The sequence below is a fragment of the Hypomesus transpacificus genome, chromosome 11 (genome assembly GCF_021917145.1).
Source record: "Hypomesus transpacificus isolate Combined female chromosome 11, fHypTra1, whole genome shotgun sequence".
NCBI classification, from domain to species: Eukaryota; Metazoa; Chordata; class Actinopteri; order Osmeriformes; family Osmeridae; genus Hypomesus; species Hypomesus transpacificus.
Genome location: NC_061070.1, coordinates 16,109,796 through 16,130,387, shown reverse-complemented (window position 1 = coordinate 16,130,387; position 20,592 = coordinate 16,109,796). Strand labels below are relative to the sequence as shown.

Here is a 20,592-nt window from a genome sequence, read left to right as displayed (position 1 = left end):
GTACAATCCAGTGGTATGGAAGGAACAACAACCTGCTGTGTTGTAAATATACACACAGTGTCAGCACCCCCAAGAGTGCATGTTGGGAATTAACTCCATTTGAATAGACGTACGGAGAGCTTTCAGTTTGCTGGGACATTTGACAGGGAGGAAAAACGTACCCAGTTGTTATACATTTAGTTTAGTATCAACAAGTTGCAGTGTGTACACAGGTTTCCCCGAAACATGACCACGACTGTTTGCAGTGTTTATTTTGCTATCAATGTTTTATAGCAATTGCTAAATCTGTGACAGGAAAAATATACCCAGTTGTTATGCATAGTTTAGTATCTAAGTCAACAAGTTGAAGCGAGTGCACAGGTTTTCCCCGAAACATGACCACTGCTGTTTGCAGTGTTTTTTTTCTTAACAATGTGTCAATAAAAGCCACTACTCTAATCTTTGCACTCATCCCAACGTTCAGTGAGTTGTTCTAATACCTTCGGTGGCTATTTATCTGAGCAGAGATAGACAGAACATTGAACCAACATGCTATTAGCACGAACAACCGCAGCTCTGATCTGTTTGTGCTCAGGTACAGGTATCTTAACAGGTACGTTAAGATATCATCAAGATGTCGAATGACCTGAATTAATTCATTAATGAACGTGCTTTTCATGACAGAAAGTTGATTGTTGCTTGTTTTCTCTATGTGTGAAAGCTCTCTCAGTCTGCAAATCTGACCCGTCTAAGGATCCCTGCTCCTTCCCTGAACGGATCATTTCAACTTTCATCACTCAGTTACAGGTATGAATATCAACTCCAAATGTAGATCCCTTAAATCACTTAAAACAGCTCCAAAATGCCGCGAACAACACAAGATACAAATTGCATGTCTGTCTCATACCAGTGGTCAAATTGAAAATGTTTGCAGTTATACACCTCAACTAAGAAAAGAGTGGCATTTCTCCCAATATCCAGTCAGCCAGTGCCACGTTTCCTCCTGTCTGTGTCTGCAGGTCGCAGCCTCGTGTGCAGGCAATGGGACGAGCGCCTTGACAGATAAGCAGACCGCTGGCCTGCTGGACTCAGTCCGAACACTCGCACACATCCTGGAGGAACAGCAGACAAAATGTACGCATGGACTCGCAAACCCTAAACCCAAAACACACATAAACCCAAAACACACATAAACCCAAAACACACAGGCACACGTAGACAGAGAATGCCTACTGACTAAGTCTTGAATTTTTTGGCTTAGGAACAATGCTATGAAAGGCCAATCAGAGAACCTACACATAATAAAATAGTTGTACATACTGTACGAATGCTGTCTTTAAATTGAAATATATAAGTTTGTTGTATGTATCTTCTCTCTCCTGCTGTAGTTTGTAAGTTTGACTTTCCCAACGAAAATCCTGAAGATGTCACCCCGAACAAAATGTGCCCCGTCCCTGATCTCCACAAGAACGGAGGACTTGTTTGTGTGACGGTCAAACAAACACACTACTGCAAACCCATGTGTAACCAGGTAAACAACACCATGCGCTCCAACTTTTACAGACCAGACACTCACTGAGGAGGTGTCATGGAGCAACAGTCTGAAAGGTGAACCTGTCATCAAGGTAACTGATTCTGTACTTGATAGAAACGGGAGAATAAGCATTCCACTTCCTCCTTCAGGGGTACGACTTCTCATTCCTGAGGAGGACTCGTCTTTATGAGAAGTGCAGTAAGGATACTGGATATAAATGGACAACCCAACACATAGGAGGGAACAAACTGGCATACTGCATAGGTAAGCAGCCTTTCCTGGCTGTCAAGTCTGTTCTTACACTCCCTGCCTTACACACACACACACACAATGTCCATCCTCACAATTCTCTGCTCTTTCTATTTATAGCGTCTCCTATTCCAGTCGCAGGAAGTGCTACAGCCTACTTCCCCAAAAACCAGGACTGTCTGAAGACAGGCAAAACGGACAAAAATGGTGTCATCGATCAGCTTGTCAAAGAGCTGGAGACAGACCAAACTGAGACTGAGAATGCCTGCCTCATCTGTGGATAACCACACATTAGCATTTTGGATCTGCAGGTCAGATGTAACAGACCACTTAGTCAAATGGTCTGAACTAAACTAATCCAGGCTAGGCACTTGGGTTAAGGTCAAAGAAGCAGTGGTCAATCGGGCAATACCCAAAACTTATTGGGTATTGAACATACTAAATCAATCTACTAGCATTCAGACAAATCCAGAGAGTACAAAAGGCCCCGATCCTCATAATTATAATTCATGGAAATTGGTGATTGGTTAAAAGCAAGATATGTGCACTTCCACAAAACACCACTAGGGGGAATTATATCATAGAAGCAGAAGATATTACAGTAAGAACTAATTGAAAACAATAAATAATCATGTATGCAAGTACATCAAAAAGCACATTACTGAATATATGTTCCTTGATGAATAATAAACAGATGACATAACATAGGTTCTGTGTTCCTCAAGAATATAGAGGATAGTCCAATTTTCTTTGTTATTACATTAAAATAATACAAAGTTGCTTTTGTAATAGTTACCTTGAATCAGCTGAAATGCCTGCTGTAAGATCAAAACTGCTAATGTACCTGCAAACTAAAATAGCTACCATTGACATACCGGTGTTATGGTACACAGAAGACTTGAGACTGTATATTTGTGACAATGCTCTCTATGCTGCAGTTTATTTTTATTGACAAAATAAATTAATAAATGAATGCAATGAATAAAAATGCAATCTGTGTACATAAAGATTATTGTAATTTTGGCTTAATCGAAAACAATCCTCTGCAACTTCTATCAAATCCACTAGAGGTCAGCTTGCCCTCATTTACAGCTGGTTGCAAACAGCACTTTGTGATTGGAAAGGTCTGCAGGGGTCATAGTCTACCCAAGTAGTTACACAAAACTGCTTTTTGACTTGCCTTGAAAGCCTTTGTGAGCCAGCAGGCTATGTAAAACTTCTGGAATAAGGGCTGCTCCTCCTAGACAGTTTCTACAGGGAGGAAACAGAAAGCAGGAAATCAGGCCTAGCGAGGTCACGGTGTCTAATGAGTGTCAACGAGAGCTGGATGAGAGTCATTACCGACTGCAGGAAGTGCTTCTCGGAGATGAGTGCCTCTCTGAGTAGCTCCAGCTCGTCCTCCTTCAACACTTCGAGCTCCTTCTTCAGTCTGCGAGGACAAACGTGTGACTTGGACCGAACCATCGATAGACACCGATAAAAAGCAGCATCATCAACGTGATAACAAGAGCCAAGAAACGAGGCAGGAACCGAAGACTGACAGGCCCACAACACCACCAGCCGGCACAGACATCCCCTTGGATCGCACACTCTATAAAATGCAGCACTCATTCAAATTGACATGTACTCAATTTCCAACAATCAATAAGAGGAGGTAAAACTCTGTTTAAAAGGAAGGAGCTATGCCGAACGTGATTGAAGCTGTGATTGACGACGGGACAGGCACACTCAGGGAGAATGATCATATCCGTGATAGGCCGGGCCCCAACCCCACCACCTCCACCCCACAGCACCAGCTCTACTCAGCAGATCCTGGAGGCTCATTAGCCCCGGGGTAATGAAGGAAGGAGATTTGCGACCGGGGAAGATGGAAGGACCGAACATGCTTCCTTCAATTATGATTTAGGAGCAGTTGGGGGGTAAGTAGGGACGAAGAAGAGAAGGATGTGGAGGAGGTAGAAAGATGTAGCGGTAGAGGACATCCTTCCTGCGACAGATTCCTGTATTGATCTACGTAGAGCTTTTCATCAAGCTCCTCACATGCCCATCGGAGGCAATTCACTCTTTTTTTTGTTTGATGAGCAGATAAAACAGGCAACCGATCAAAGTCTTAATTAAAGTGATTGGCTCTAATGCTGTTATTTACACGTTCTGGTCCGGAGAACGGGGGAGACAAGAGGCCAGGCGGATCTTGCTGGACACTTCAGCACTTCTCAGACCACAGCGTAGAGAATGCAGCCAAAGTGGTTCTGACAGATTGGCCTTCTCTGGGACAGGCACGGCTGAATATCACCATTAAGCCCAACTCACATCCTTGGGTTGAACTGGGGTTCGGACGATGCAGTGTACAGTAGCGAGGACAGCAAAGAGGATGGTTACCTCAGGCAGGTGCTGTCTGAGTGAGGCTTCTGGCTGACTGCCTCACTCTCTGCTCTCAGCGCCTCGCTCACTGCTCTTGCCTCGCAGAGTTGGCCATCAAGGTCTGAAACGGACATGATTGGACAACGTACCACAATCGCTACAACGCTCATGTGCTGTTCGAATCTGGGAAACTTAACTACATTTAGTTTGACAGCTTTAAGATTTAAAAGCTCAAGCTTTGCACATGTTTTTAATGCAGAGCACCTGGGTCTAATCCCTGTGTTTATAAAATAAGCACCTGTAAGAACTCGCTGGATCTCCTGGAGCTCTGTATAGAGGCCTTTCTTTTCCTCCTGCATGGACTTGACACGGCTGTTGCTCTGGGTCATGAACTCCATCTCTGAAACAGCACCAGGAGTAGATCAGACCTTAAGGTTGCAGTCAGGGTAAACTCCTGTATTCAGACTCACCATAAAAGATTTAACCAGCTCCAGGTCTTGGAGATGGGTTTTAATTGTTACATGGGACTCGCTTAGAAAAACAATCTCAAAGGGCTCTTTAGTACCTTGGCTTAGAGTGCTGATCTCCTTCTCCAGCTCTTGTATTTCAGACTGGGTTTGGCTCTTCAACAAGCTCTTCCTATTACTCAAGAGGTTAAAGTCATTGTTGAAAGCCTGTATCTCTCGAATGAAGTTCTCCTTCTCTTCTCTTGACTGCCTCTTAATCTCATCCTTCAAACACATGGACACACTTAACATTACCCCCATATGAAGACTCATATTTATTTTCTATGACTAAAAGGAAATTATGGATTCCAGCATCAGTTTGCTTTAAGTTGAATATTGAGTGTGCAGCCTAGGTAGAAATTCAGTCTTAGTCACACCACAGCAATGTTACAAGTTACGATATACTGTAAGTTGTACTGTACCTCTCTGCTAAATGAATACATTACATATTTATAAGTTATGCTCCTTTTCTTATCGAAGTGTGACTGCAGCCAGTTCAGAAGCATCTCAGTCCAGAAATCCACTCACCAAGCGGTCTTTGAGATGGCTCTGCTGTTGTAAAAGGTCGTTGTTCTGTTTCTCCATCTGATCCTGACTTTTCTTCATGAGCTCATACTGGAACTGGATGTGAGTCAGCTGCTGAGCCTGTCATGACATAAGCATGCCATACAAAGAATTTGTCATAGACATAGAAACAACGTACTTACTATACAGAATTAATAATATATTGGTCTCCAGCATGAGAGGGCCAAGGAGGGGCCATTAGACCAAGAGGTGATCCTTGAGACATGGTTCAAACTACAGACCACAAACCACAGACCTTCAGGCAAACCACAATTCCGCATACACAGATAACCTCACCATTACCAGAAATAATACAGCTTTTAAGCTATGAATAAAAGGTATCTTTCTGGTAATTACATGCTGCCTTGCCTCAAAGAAAATAGGCAAATCATAAAGGATGATTGTGAACATGGGGTGCTTGGAAAATTATTGCCTTAGGTAAGCACTTCAGAACAACCCCTGTCTGTCTGTGACTCAACAGTGTTTCTAAAAAAGAAACTGTATTGTCGCTTAACTGTAATAGATGGTGTTACAGTCAGAAACCACTTTGTCTGAAGGTAATGACAATGTATGATGTAGCATAATATGGAAACTATTGCAAGTTGGCGAGTTTGTAAGTAATATCCTAAGCGTGTGTATCAATACTACTGAACCACAACGGTTCAGGGGGAAATAAACTATTTATGAAACTGTTATTAATTGGCATTCACTGACCATTGCAGTCATTCTCTTTCTTATTATGTTCGTTTAATGTGACAACTACAAGAGGAGCATAATAATAATTTGAAGAGAAGTCAATTGGTCTATATTTAACATAACTTATAGGCCTACATGGTTAAAGATTACTTCCAATAATATGAATGTGATCCGCTGGAAATTAAGTGATTGATTTAGTAATGGCCCTCCAAATCGATCCACCACATCAATGAAGCTTTCTGTTTTATTAACTGTTTTAAACATGAAACAAATTACTGCTTTACTATGCCAATAGATATTGACAACGTCTCTCATCTTTCATCATGTCTGGTTCAGTTTGCTGTAAAGAGTTTATCTCACTTTGTATTTCTGCTGAAACCACAGTACTACCATCCTTGTTAATTAGGTCTAAAATAGACTTTGTAGTGGGACTATCATTCGAACAAAAGCTTAGGAGTTCACTAAGATAACAACAGAAGTTGTAGTAAGTCTAGAACTCACCTTTTCTTCAAGATTCTTGTTATCACGTTTATTATTTTCAGCGCTGGACTTTATCATGTCTTCACATCTGGTGATGGCAACTTTGACTGAAAATTAAAAATGAAAATTTGCCCTTTGGTTTGTGTGTCCATAGTTGTGTAGGTAGATCTTAGTTTAAAAGGATGGACCTTAATTACAAAACAGTATTTTTTTTAACGTTAATTGTGATGATGTAGCCTACAAAAGAAACTTGTGGAGACCCTCAACATTGAGACTACTGTCAACTCCTCAAATAACTGTATTCTGCCGAAATAGTGTTAGCAAGACTAATGTAGCTTAAAGTCTTTAGAATCTCGCTAGCTGAAGCATTGTAGGCCTATAGGCTAATCTTTGCATGACAAAATGATCTTACCCTCCTGCAATTGCCTTGATTTCTCAGATATTTGTTGTTCGGTTAAAATAATCTGTTGAAAGAGAGTATCCAAACTCATTTTGGAAGGATAAAGGTAATAATGTCCACTTCATAAAACCTGTAATTAAACAGTGCTGAACGCGCATCCGTTTATGACGATTCCCGCGCAAACATTAATACCACTGCATGCTTTAGAATGTATTCTTATTTCGCACGTGTTGTAGCCTAATCTGGTACACCTGTGGACTATGTTGATTCCTCCAGCTTGTTGCAGCCTGCCTAAGTGTTCCCTTTTGGATAAGTCTATATTTGCGGAAGACCTGAAATAGTTGGATGGTTTATAATGCTCATTGGGAACAAACCCGATTCCTTCACTCCCTTGTCATTCAGGATCATCACTGCTGCGCCGTTAACAGACCGACTGCTAGTTGGACGTTTGTAAACCCACTCAGCAATCAATAACTTGAATTCAGTGCGATGAGCTTCCTTCCACATTCGTCACATATTTTGCCATTGACAATTTCCCACATCCGAGAAGAATGTTTTTTGAGCCGGTGCCATAAAGCACATTAGCCTATAGTGTGAACGCTTGCTCGTTAATATGACCGAAGACTACATCAAACTGACATTCATTTGGGAAATTAATAGTAAATATTGATGGAGGTTTTACATAAATCCCATAGTAAATGTGTGTCAACTTTGTGAAGTTGGCCATTTTCCATTTGAGTTTAAAATCACGGAGTCATCCTAATAGCCCACATGACTAAAATATAGGTCTAGGTGTAGGCTACTGTGGGTAGACAGTGGAAGTACCCAAGTTTATGCATATTTCAATGACTTAAATGTTGGCCTATGAGATTTCACAAAGAAAAAAAAGAAACGTTTACAATTGAGAAACTTGGACCATGTTAATAAAATATCCAAATGATTTTTGTTTCAGTGGAGGCTCTTTGAGGTTTGTGGCTACTCCCTTTCTCACCAAGAATCCTTTCCCAGACTCCCATTTGTGTATTAAAGATCTGGGAAAGGTTGATTTAATGTCGTGGTTGAGGGCAATAGTGCAGATTGATTCAGTCAACAGTCAATGAGTAGAAAAACCTTTCTCATTGCCCTCGTGCTTTATCCTATAATATAGGGAAGGGCCCCCGAATAGACAATCAATATTTTCCATGGCTTACATCTCACGTCAAGTGATGTATCACCGGATTATTATGACCATAGTTAAAACTTGATTTGCCACCTATGTTGTATTGACTTAATAAATAATAGCCTAGCCAAATATTTTAATCATAATTCACTTATTCATTTGTAATAGATCGAGCCATACATTTGTAGAATTGTCAGGCTTAACGTCAACAATTTGTTCACTTTACCAAGCGGTGAGTTAGACAATGCAAATATGTCCTGAAACATAATGCAGGAAAAGTACTGAAATAAAGAACAAAAAAAAGAGAATGGGCTATAGCCTATCATTGGCAGGTTTTCCTACAATATGAAATACGCTTATAAATCCAACAGATGGCGATATTCACCAATGCTCCGGTGACTGAGTTTTGCGCGACTGTTTGACTGGCAGCACAGCAGGCAACCTTCATTTTCAAAACCCTTGTAGCTTGCGTTTCTGTTCTTTTTCGAATCCCTCCAAGAAATGACCCAAAGTGCATCCAGGAGGGCATAAGCCCATTTTTACGCCGCATTGCTGCTCAACAGTGTTGAGGTTTTTGACAAATGCACGGAGAGTGGTGGGGGACAGTCATGGGGGGATATTGCGTTTACGTCTAGGGGCGCTAATCAATATAGGCTATGCGGGTTTGTCGAAGGGTCTAACAAACTAAAATTAGAGTGTGTGGACCATTTACCCCAAATTGTGTGCATTAGGCCTGTCTTTGATTCGTAAATAATGTATACTTTTTAACTAGAGATCTCCATTTGATATAATATCTGATTCACTTAGCTTATCAAAAAGTAGTCAAATACAAACTAAAATCGGCTAAATATTTGGACAATTTCACATCAGAATAAAATACTCGCGCTCCAAGTCAAATAGGCTACGTGTTTAACTGTGGACAGCGCGAAAATTAGTCTAACTTAAAGGAGTAAATTGTAGCCTATAGAGGCTGTAGGCTATATCTGAGTGTTACCTGCCATAATAGTAGGTTGATTGTCATTACTATAGGCTACATATTAGATTAATCACTTTGTAAGATTGGAATTTGAACTATTAATCGAAGAAAGGTTCAAGTCGGAAGGGAGAGATTCTCTCGACTAACCGATGCTGCGTGGATGTGGTTAGAGCGCTATTGAGCAGAGGCAACAGCATCAGCGTGAGCTCAGACAGACGCGGGCATCTCACGAGCCGGAGTTCCGAGAGCAGTCATCCGTGTGTTTTGTCGCTTTTGGGACCATTGTTGTCCTCTATTATCCCCTCTTTTCGTTTGATCTAGACAAGAAAAAGAAACCATTCGCCATATGATGGTAGCCTAAAATGCTTTTTTTGAAATTGGAGTACTTTTGGTGTGGAATGTTATTCGCATGAAGCCGGGGTCTCTTCTCTACGTTGGAGCGCATGTCATGTTTTCAATGGATTTGAATAGAGTGGAAATACCTTGGAAATAAAATTAAGTTTTGTTCAAATCAAATTGCAGTTGAATATGCTTCACGTGGACAGATACACAATGATTCTTACCACTCTTTACGTCGTTTTGTCTCTTTTAGGTAAGTTTTCTAGTATTTGTGTTATTTCTTCATATTCATCCTGATTTCATGTGTAAATCAGCAATGATCAGCAATGGCAAGTCCTTGTGACTATGTGGTCATTATTAGAGGGATTGTGGACTATCAAAAGCATGTCTTTACCAAATAAGGAACAGTAAGGGTAAATGTGACACTGGAAATACAAAAGTTCAAGTAGCCCATTTTTATCTTCCACTGCATGGTTTATAATCGTGCGTATGTTTGTTTAACAAAGGCCTACAGTGAAATATGCCAACTAAAACCAACAAAGCATTTGGTAAGACGTGTTTGAGATGTTATTTTCGCGTTTTCCACGTTGTGCACAGCTCTCCGCCTTAATATCTTAATCCCCAAAGCAGCTTTCAGTTTGCCTATAATCTCACTTTATTTATTGTGAAGTGTAAAATCATGGTAGGCTACATGTTAACAATGCCGGTTAACCGAAACTTTGTTATTCTTTTAAATGTCAACTCAATGTTATTTGTTTCATAAATAAAGTAGTAGCAGGTGAATTTATTTTTTGTTATAATTTATTTTCCACAGATGTATTGTCGTTTGCCCAAGAAAACGTCTTATCTGGAACGAACCGTCTCGATTGTGTCAAAGCGAGCGAGCAGTGTCTGAAGGAGCCGGGATGCAGCTCCAAGTACCGGACAATGAGACAGTGCATAGCCGGGAAGGAGAGCAACTTTAGCATGGTATCCGGACTGGAGGCGAAGGACGAATGTAGGAGTGCCATGGATGCGCTCAAACAGAGTCCCCTGTACAACTGCAGGTGTAAAAGAGGGATGAAGAAGGAGAAGAACTGCCTGCGCATATACTGGGGAATCTATCAGACATTGCAAGGTACATGAATGCGCCCCGGCTGCCATCACAGATGACTGACCTGTGAGGTTACCTAATCCCCTCTATTAAGCTACATGTAATTCACGTGTAGGCTATAGTATGAAAGAAGGGAGCAAAGAGGGAGAACGCATCATCACAATTTTTAAGGGCACCAAAAGTGCTCCGTTTCGTGCGTAAATCCATAACGTGCAATCACTGACTCCTTCCTCTCATCTCGATAACTAGGCCTACATAGGCGAGGAGATGTGAACGGATATGATTTCACTTAGAACCAATTCAGCCTTGGCACTGCGCATCTCAAGAGTTACCCATAGGCCTGCTCCGAAACTACATCCTACAACCATATTCCAAGTGGGGCAGTTGAGGTCCCTAGTTGTGCAACTGACCAACATGCCCAATCAACCGTACTGTACCAATCGACTGACCCAGATATAGTCTACCCATGATATGTACACTATGCAAATGTGAGAGGCGTGAACGCTCACAAACACCATCAAAAACATGGATATCACTATTTATTTATCTAGCCATCTATATTTATTGAGTCTCTGTGTCTATGTCTGAACTCAATGCCCGAACGCCTTTGAGTAAATGAACCGCCGTTTGTGACTTGAATTTCCTTACAGGGAACGATTTCCTCGAGGACTCTCCGTACGAAACGGTGAACAGTCGTCTGTCTGACATATTCCGGTTGGCTCCAATTATTTCAGGTAAGCAAATGGATTTGTGCTCATAACGGATGTCCAGATGTGCTGGAGGCAAAGTCGTTATTACGCAGACAATATTAAACTGAAGGCAGGCTGTGCATGGTTACGTTATTGTTATTTGATTGAATGTTTTTTCCTTTTCAAACCTTGCTCTTCTCCCCTTGTTTGCACTACTTACATGCATGCCAACTGTGGTCAGTGAACTTGCATGGGGAGGTATAGTTCTGAGGACCCTACGAAAGAGTTGAGCACACATTGCGCAGTTGCAGAAACACGGAAACACGTGAAAGGAGTGACATCCTACACTGGATTTTGTTTGAAGGGCACATTGTTTTCGTTGTCAGTTCGATCTGATTCCGTATGCTGTCGGTTTCTAATCGAATGCACGTAAGGGAGGCCGGGAAGAAATTACACGCGTCAGTGGTTTTGAGTTGCCTCTAGATGGCGATGTTCCTCACGATCACAGGTTCACGACATTGAAACCTTGTCCGATATTACCTCGTTACCCTATAAGGAACTATGAAACAACTCAAGTATGTAAGATTTAATGTTAGGATTGCTATTTCTTCTCAAATTTGGAAGAAGAAAAGGTACTAATTCAGCCTCTTGAGCAGCTTTCTTTATTTTCTTAAATCCATTTTGTATTTGTTTCAGAATCTCAGTGAGGATACTCAAACATCTAAACGCAGTAACATAACTCACAGATACAAGGCATAGGACAGCTCCAGAAATGTCTCCCACTGATCTGAACAGGGAGATTAATGAGTAGGGCGCTGCGTGTCTGAAGGTGCTCCTTATACCCTCTTTGAAAAGCTCTTAAAGTTGATTGACGGTTTCGCATTTCTCTCGGTGGTGACAGAACCACACGTTAGCCTGTGCTCCTCGTCATAGAGATGTTATGGGAACAGGCAAAGTGGGTCTGGGTAGAAGGATAGTAAGGCCACTGTATGGGTGAGGGCAAAACGGGAAGGGTAACTGAATGGATGAGTGAGTGAAAACAGGGGTGAGGGCAGGTGGGGAGTCAGTCTGAGAGAGAGTCGAGCAGTTTACTGATCCAGACTGTATTGTGATGAGTCTCTGACAGCTGTACAGTAGACTTGAGTCAAACCTACGAACATCTACTGATCCGATTGTAATAATACATCTGTTCCAGTCACAAATACTCCTGACTATATTCTATACCAACATACAGACACTCACACACACAATTGCACGCACACACACACGCACACACACATACGATGGGACATCACTGATCCAAATCACTGTAAACCCCTAAGGACAGACCACAGTGGCAAATAAAACCTTTTTTGTGTTGACCTTTCCTACATACATCCTTCCCCTTGTCTCCCCTGTGTCATCTCCCCTTTGCTATAAACCTCTGATGGACTATAGCAGACTTCTAGAGGGAAGAGTACCTTTGATGTAGAATGTGCACAGCGCTGCCTCAAACCAGCCTGAGTATCCTTTATTGAGTCACAGCAAGAGAGATTAGCAATACAACTGGACCTCCAGTGTGGGACTGGAATGCCAAGGGCCCTGGGCAGGATGGTGCACGCAAACACACACACGCACACACACCGCCTCTATTGTTCTATGTATTATACTTCATGTACATCTTCTTTCTCTCTTCACATGAACAAACATACACACGCATACAAGCACAATCACACACACTCCAAAGTTGATGTAATTATGTTCATGTACTTTCTCCAGGCAGACGGGAAAGCTTTTAGCCCTAAGTTGAGTCAGGTTGACTCACTGTGAAGTATGAGTAAGTCAGTTTCCCAGCACAGTGGAGCAAGGAGAAATTTCAGTACCGCAACTACTCTGTAGACTACTGAAATTCAGTTTTTTTTTTAATTATTTTATATATTTTATGTGTTTGGCTTTATTTGACTGACGCAGTTCGAGAATAGACAGGACATTTATGGGGAGAGAGAAAGAGACAGAGAGGAAGACATGCAGAAATGGCGCCACGCCAGATTCGAACCGTGGCCGCTGTGCCCTCAGCCCACACGATTGTCGCCCTACCCATGTGAGCCACCCTTGTGCCCCTCATATTCATCTGTGAGTTATCTTTCAATTTCATTCAAATTGACACTGTCATCTTGCTGGCGGACGATAACAACTCCAAGCCAGGGGAAATGAACGAAGCAGAGAGCAAATGGCGGCTCCTGTTTGATGCAACTCTCATTTATCACATCAGTGGCCTCACCAGGGTGCGATGTGCCACTGTGTGTGTATGTGTGTGCACTTGAAAATGTTAGTGTGTGTTTATATGATCTCTTTTAGCACAAGGTGCAGCTTGATTCTTTCTCCTTCATTTCCTCTTAGAAGCCCCTAAGTCTGTCTCCCTGAGAACTACCTGTATTGATGTCTGTGATCCCACTCGATAAAATGGCTCATTGAATGCTTCTGCTCTTCCTCCGTCGACACATCTCCCTGCTTCTCATTAGCAGGACATGGCATATTTGTGTCTGTGTGCTGGGCTGATAAAGCAGCAGTATGTATCTGTGGTGGTTGTGGTCATAGTCCTGGTGTCTGTGGTGGTACTGGGATTGATGATCGGCAAAGGCACTGGTGTTGCTACTGAAACGGCTTTTTGGGATTGTATATTAGCCAATGTCTCAAATTAGGCTGTTGTCTCTAGAATAATTGCTTTTGTATAGCATCTAGTATAGCTGCTGTTGTTGTTATTTGTAATGATAGTGGTAAGGGGAGGCTATTGAACAAACCACTTTAATTTTCATTTCTGTTTTCACAAACCTGTAAATAAGTGAAACTGCATTATGTATGCAATTTGCCTTAGTGCCTGACAAAGAATATGAGATTTAACCTTTGACCTTTCTCTCTGCAACCATCGCTGTATACCAACCAAGCGAGAAGCCGACCACTCAGTGAGAAACAATGGGTACCTAACTGACCAGGGACAATGTTTTCCAACACAGCACTTCCTCCCCATATGCCACCATGCATGAATGAGTGTGAGGTAAGAGGAAGGACCAGAAAGGACTTCAGATGAAACGGTTCCCTTTCCCTTTCTTTATTACCAGTTGGCCATCTTGTGAGTCAGTGACCCATTCAGGAAGCAGGAAGAGGCTATTCCTCTTTGATTCAACTGGACTCAACATTACTACTACACCATTTGGCTCTGCCCAAGGGCGATAGCACTGTAGGAGATGGATGAATACACACACACACACACAAGGCCCAGTTTCATATTACTGTATTCATGAGTGTCCACTGCACTGCTGCACCCCACACTGACTGATTTCAATACTTGGTTTTTCTTGGCTCCATCTTGGGAGCGTGGGGACAGGGAAACATATTTGCGCGGCCGCAGAGCGAATGTCGAAGTTGATGTTGTTCTCCCAAAGGTGGGAAAAGGAAGAGAGAGAAAGCAGTTATATTATGATGTGCTGTACAGTACCTTTAAACCGTGGGAGTTTTACAAAGTCACAAAACTGTCAGGTCGCAGTGGAGATGATACCTTTCTGATTGCTGGGTTTGGAGATAAAGACACAGTTTAGTGTCAGCCAATCGTCACTGACTGTTCCTTAGTGCACCAATGAGAAATGAGCCAGGGAAGAAGATGTGACACAGAAGTAATTGGGATCTGGTAATCTAAACGATCTGACTCGCCGTCAGGGACAGACGGATGGGCACAGTCTAAATGATGCAAGTAGAAGTCAGAGAAGGATAAGGACTCAATATTCAAATATAAAATATAACTACAAATAAAATGGAGGAGTCTCTTGTTGGTACCTGTGCTTGTTCCAAACACCAAACCTCACGTTGTTGGTTCAGGCTGCATGGGTCTCCAGTAAAGTTCCATGGGTTCAGCGCTGAAATACAACGGGGTTCTTTTTGTGGTCTGCAGTTCTGGATGAAAGCTCATTCAGACTCTCTCTGAAAGTACTTGTATCGTGATGTTATTTTGACTACCTTCCCTTTCTTTCCCCTCTCCCATACACCCTCTGAACTGAACTGGAGAATTTAGAACATGCTTGAAGCGCTGTTAGTTCGCAGGTCCATTAACACAAACCCTAATATTTTTGTCTCCTTTCGTCAAACCTAACACTGATCCCAACCTTCTCTCTGTCTGAATTCCACCTCATGAAGGCGTGCCTCTGTTCCTGTGTGAATAGAGTGGGTACAGTGCAGTGAAATGTGTGAAAGTATGTGTGTGTGGAGCGAGCCGTGCTGACAGAGGAGCATAGTGTAAAGCCCTGTCCTGACCAGAGGACTTAGAACCTGTTAGCATCACCCACCACTGGTAAGAGCACCAATTTCATAATGAACTCTCACACCAGCTTTGTGTGCGAGTGTCTGTGAGAAGAGACAGAAAGAGAGAGAAAGAGATATTTTAAAGAAATGAACCAAATAAGGTAATTCCTCTCTACAGGGCTTTAGGGTTGTGCTTCTGCCAAGCCTTAATGCCAGTTCTACCACGTAAACACATGCCAATTGGGAACCTTTTCACTTGTCCTTGGCAGCTCAAGTGTCTCCCCTGATTTACCTCTCTGTCTGTGTCAGGGTTTGTCAGTCAAAGGCCCAAAAGGGTTATTTGAAGTCGAGCTATTTCAGCCGTCTGTGACACAGTGTCCTCCTCCGAACTGTCTTCAGCCCCCCTCGACGAGGTGCTGACGCAAAAAAGGAAACCATCGTCCCCCCTGCACCCTCCATCCCTCTATTCTTTCACACCTCAATCCCTCCAGCTCTCCATCACGCTGGGTTTTGTTCCGCTAAAGACTCCCAAATCCTCCCAGACTGGGGCTGTCCTAGAGAGATGTCTCATCTGAAAGCTAATCGATAGAGACCCATGTTAAAATAGAAACTTGAGGCTGTGCCTACAAGAAACTATTGATTTCTCCGGGTGCTTTTCTCCCCCCCCGCCCCCGGCTGTTCCTTTGGACTGGATCAGAGGACAAGCCCAGGGTCCCGGCGGTTCAGGTGTACAGTTCCTGGAGGACTGTGTTGTGGAGCGGTAGGAAGGACACAGTCAGAAGGCTTTGTTTACCCTGACCTTGTCTGGGGATCCCTTACTCAGGCACTGATGTGTAATAGGACAATATCAAATTTGGATGTATTAATCATTAACCATCTGTTTGTATTAACGGTCCTATTTCTAATGTGACCTGGAGGGTGGTTAGAAAAGCAATATCTCAGCTTCCCAAGCTTGAGTCTAGTGCCCTTGACAAAGGTATGTTTTGTCTGTGTGTGTGACGGTCGTTCAGGGTCATTCTGCCTCAAATGACTGAATTAGCCACAGGTCAGCATGCTATTTCATTTTCTTTTCTGTTCAAACTGTTATACAAATGAATGTCACAGCTGCAGACTAATGGTGGTATAATACAGCCATGGCTTTGACATCAGCCGCGGTTCCCCGCACGCTCGGTGCGGCCAAAAAAGAATCATTTAGTTAAAGGTGACCAGATTTGAGTCCTCCTGAGAGGTTTTTGATTGGATATAAAGTGGGAGAGTGATTTATCATAGTTAATCGACAGGCTGACAGTTAGAATCAGCAGGGCGCCATTTGTGCCAGCTAGCTAGCTGGCTCTACTACTCTCCTGCATGCTAATCCACCTCCCTCCATAAAACACACAGGCTGAGGTGTCAGTCTAAAGTCAGATCGATGTGGCGAACAGTCGTATGGGAATTAACGTCTCTGGTGTCAAACAAATACAAGCAAAAATTGTGTGCCCTTAAAGGGACATTGCACATATTTACTCGACTGAGACACTACGTGCTGCGGGGGGATTCGAATCCGTTGGGTGAGATCATGTGAGGTCGTATGCACCTGAACCTCTACCAGGGGGGGTTTAGATTGAGGGGGCCTTGTATTTGACTGACCGATGGCAGGTGCCAAGGCAGGCTATGCTGTGTTGGCCTTGGGTGTGCCATGCTGTTTAAGCTCTGGAACCCGGGATACTACAGAGCTGATCCTGTTAAGACGACAGCTGTTTCACTGTCGCTTTGTCTCATTGTGTCTGGAGCTCTTCCAATCAAGGCTTGGAATTTTAGAATGGCAATCTCAACGAGGTTAACACACAGTAACGTCAACATTGACTACGTGAGGATGATTGCGTGGAGCGTGGTGGTATTTCTCCAGAACGACTATTACGTCTGTTGTTCCTTGTGTCGCCGGTTTGAGGAGCAGCGTGTGTGTGTGTGTGTTTTGATGTTAACACTCATTTTGATGATGGGGATGCTAAAATTGTGATTGTGCCAGACATGTGTTCTCGCCTGTCGTTCTCCAGAGAACAGCCCCCTTCTTTCATCCCACACTTTTAATCACCGTCTCAACACACAACGTTTCCCTGAAAAGCAAACAAATGACTAAAGGAAGCTCTCCCCTGTCTCTTTCTGTTTCTATCTCTTTCTGTCTCTCTCTTTCTGTCTTTCTCCTTTCTCTCTCTCTCTTTCTGTCTCCCTCCTCTATTTTTCCGTCTCCCTCCTCTCTCTCCTTCCTCTCTCTCTCCTTCCTCTCTCTCTCTCTTTCTCTCTCTTTCTCTCTCTTTCTCTCTCTCTACCCCCTCTCCCGCCCACCTTCTTTTTGTACAGAATCCAGCTGTGTTTGGCTCAGCTCCATTCTCATGTTAAATGAGGGTATTGATACATACATTTGCATGTATGCATCATCATAGCTCAAATCTAAACCACGTGTTATACATTCAAACCCCCTCAGATGTTGACTTTGGTCCTGGTTTAAATTAATCGGTCAGACGTGAACAAAAAGTCTTCACACGCACACCAGAGGGTTGCATTGAAACCGTTAGATGGTCATTTGGTTCAAATTAAAATCCTGTTTTGTTAACAATTTGGCAGATCTTCTTTCAGATATGACGTGTAAACTATAACCTCACTTTTTGTCTGCATTCTCACAAACATTGCATTGTAATTTTACACTCAGTTGAAGAAATGTAGTCATGAAATAATTTCAAATCGTGGTGAGTCACAGTTGATTAAAGCCAAATCCTTCACAGATGAACAAGCGGGTTGACAAACAGCAGCAGTAACAGGAGTCATGTGAGTTGTCGTAGCTCAGCTAGATACCTGGTTACTAGATACCTGGTTACTAGATACCTGGGTACTAGATACCTGGTTACTAGATACCTGGTTACTTGTGCTTGATATGAGCTACCCAAGGGTGGATGTGTGTGTTTGTGTACATGTGTGTGTTTGTGTACATGTGTGTTGGCAACCAGAAGTCTCAGAGAACTATACATACTCCCTGCTTTAACATGATGCCCTTTGCAAGACTCCTACTCCTCTGTCCTCCCTCTGTCCTGTGCCAAACCTAACAGTAACCCACTAACCATCCTCCACACCCACGCCCCCTCTGTCCAGCTGGAGAATGCCCCACCTGGGCTCCTGCCTTACCTTCCGAGTGTGCCTTGTTGGCCTAACCTTTGACCCCCTAACCCCTGTCCCCATTCACTCCCTGCCCTCTGCCCTCTTGTGCACTGTGACCTCTCGTGTGACCTCCTGCGGGCCTGAACCGAGCACGTCTCTTACAGAGGGAGGGGTTGGTGCAGACCCCTGGAGCAGTCCGGCCAGCTCGGCCCCAGGGAGGGGCCCTCAGGGCGGGGGAGCCCAGGGCAGAGGCCCCCTGGACAGGGACCGGGGAGTGGAGCTCCAGGACCCCAGTAGAAACAGAAGGGCTCATCCAAATTGGGCTCTACTCGGTAATTAAGCATGCAGACACGCAGTGCTGCGAGGGAGGTAGTGTACATGTGTGTAAGCAAACGTGGTTGTGTGTGTGTGTGTGTGTGTTTGTGAGAGAAGGAGAGAGAGATGTTTGTGTTTTTTGCAATTTGTTTGTTTTTCCTTTGTGTCTGTTTCATATTGCACATTGCGGAGTGTGATTCTGTCAAAGCACAGCCTGCCAATGTCTCTGAGGCTGGGTTGTCATTTCCACAGTAGTCTTTGTTTTCTCTACAGTACATTGATTGAGCAAGGATATATTTCCCATGGAGAATAACAGATAAACACACCCAAACAATACTGGCCTTCATCCTGGTCCTCAGGTGGATACTATACTACCTGGACAGAGCTACGCGTAGATAGAAGATCGAAACATGGATTATGGTTACAGATGATGGTTCTTTCCGAATGTGTTGAGAGTGGCAAATCATCAGAGACATGGACCTTGTGAATGTCTCTCTGACAGAGATGGCGAAAGTACACACATTCTTGACTATTGATTCTTTTCACTCAAGTTAAAGTAAAGAAGTATGGGCTCTGACATACTTAAGTAAAAGCAGTCATAACCCTTAATTGGTTAGTGTTTTAATAAAAGGTTGTCAGAACAATTGTGAAGAACTGATAGCAGAAAAATCTACTGAAGTAGCCTCCAGTAACAAAGTATTTGCACTTTGTTACTTCCCATCTCTGCTATCAGAATCAGATCCTGCACAAGCTGAAGGAGATAAGAGAGAATGTCAACTTCTCCGTGCTTCATTTTTTTGTGAGCCTAAACAAAATTCTATGGTCACGCACATGAGTTATCACCCCAAGCACACACGCACACACACACACACACACAAACACACACACACGCACACACACACACTGTTTGCTTTGAGTGCTGCTGTAGGGTTGATCACATCAGTGCAGCTGAGAGGCTGAATCGGACTGAGGGCTCGTTCAGGGAAACCTGGGGGCCATAATTCACTTTCACTCCCCGCATGCACACGGCTAAACACAGCCTTTTTCACAGGACGGAAAATTACATCAACTCTGAAAACATGGAAGGGAAAATCATCAACAAATTCAACTTCACCGAGCACATCCCAACCAAAGCAGGCCATTAGTATAATTCTGTACACATTGGAAAACGGTAGCTGGATTCCGTTACGTTGCCCTCTACTTGGATGACAGGAGTGAAGTATCATATTAATGCTTCTAAAACTCTCTTCAATAGACCAGGTTGTTTTTCCACGGTTGTGCCCGTCTACCACATTAGCAAGTGGTAACTTATAAATCATCACAGGTCCACCGAACGTGCCACTGTCACATGGAGTTCTGATGGGTCCCCCTTTCAGCAGTAGATTATGGCAATTTTTTCGTGTCTTTCTGCAACTCAGCGCTGCATCTAAAAACCTCTGCCAACACTATGAGTGCCCCGCGGGGAAACACATTGAGATTAATTAAAACTCTGAATCCCCTCCAGAAACGATGTTAGTCATTGTTCAAGTTAATATGAATGGGACTGCGGGCCAACTGTAAAGAGTGGTTTTCAAAATATTAATCACATTATTACAGTGAAGCTGATTTATTGTTTGGGGTAATTAGCCTTTTAAAAGCAGCCCGTCCTGAGTTGGCTAGTGAGTAATGGACTGCATAAACATGCAGAAGGGAAATCTAAATTGATAAGTGTGCTATGGATAGTTTTAAACCATAACTCTAGATTAACCTAGAACTATAGACTGTGCAACTGCCCTCCTCCTTTCTAACAGGCTTTGTTTCTCAAGTATTCTTCTAAAACATTTCTAAAAGTATTTGGATTGGATTTTTTTT

At 43.0% G+C, this 20,592-nt stretch overlaps 3 protein-coding genes across 3 annotated transcripts in view; 2 read left to right on the top strand and 1 right to left on the bottom strand.

Annotated features, from left to right (window-relative positions):
* The first annotated feature begins 433 nt into the window (after positions 1 to 433).
* Positions 434 to 2,747, top strand: si:ch1073-126c3.2 (uncharacterized protein LOC555816 homolog). Its single transcript, XM_047029617.1, has 6 exons — positions 434 to 592; positions 701 to 786; positions 999 to 1,113; positions 1,368 to 1,510; positions 1,663 to 1,777; positions 1,883 to 2,747. The coding sequence occupies exons 1-6, from the start codon at positions 529 to 531 to the stop codon at positions 2,044 to 2,046; spliced, it is 687 nt and encodes a 228-aa protein (XP_046885573.1). The 5' UTR covers positions 434 to 528; the 3' UTR covers positions 2,047 to 2,747.
* Positions 2,748 to 2,942: 195 nt separating this feature from the next.
* Positions 2,943 to 6,976, bottom strand: ccdc172 (coiled-coil domain containing 172). Its single transcript, XM_047029502.1, has 8 exons — positions 6,782 to 6,976; positions 6,391 to 6,476; positions 5,158 to 5,274; positions 4,689 to 4,854; positions 4,422 to 4,523; positions 4,142 to 4,244; positions 3,104 to 3,191; positions 2,943 to 3,013 (listed from the first exon to the last, which is right to left on the bottom strand). Exons 1-8 carry the CDS (start codon positions 6,858 to 6,860, stop codon positions 2,969 to 2,971), a joined length of 786 nt encoding a protein of 261 aa, XP_046885458.1. The 5' UTR covers positions 6,861 to 6,976; the 3' UTR covers positions 2,943 to 2,968.
* A 2,083-nt stretch (positions 6,977 to 9,059) lies between these two features.
* Positions 9,060 to 20,592, top strand: part of gfra1a (gdnf family receptor alpha 1a) — a 50,876-nt gene continuing 39,343 nt past the window's right edge. Inside the window, 4 exon segments of the mRNA XM_047029501.1 lie at positions 9,060 to 9,496; positions 10,058 to 10,360; positions 10,987 to 11,070; positions 18,591 to 18,758. Coding sequence (XP_046885457.1) covers positions 9,433 to 9,496; positions 10,058 to 10,360; positions 10,987 to 11,070; positions 18,591 to 18,758 — 619 coding nt within the window. The 5' untranslated portion in view covers positions 9,060 to 9,432.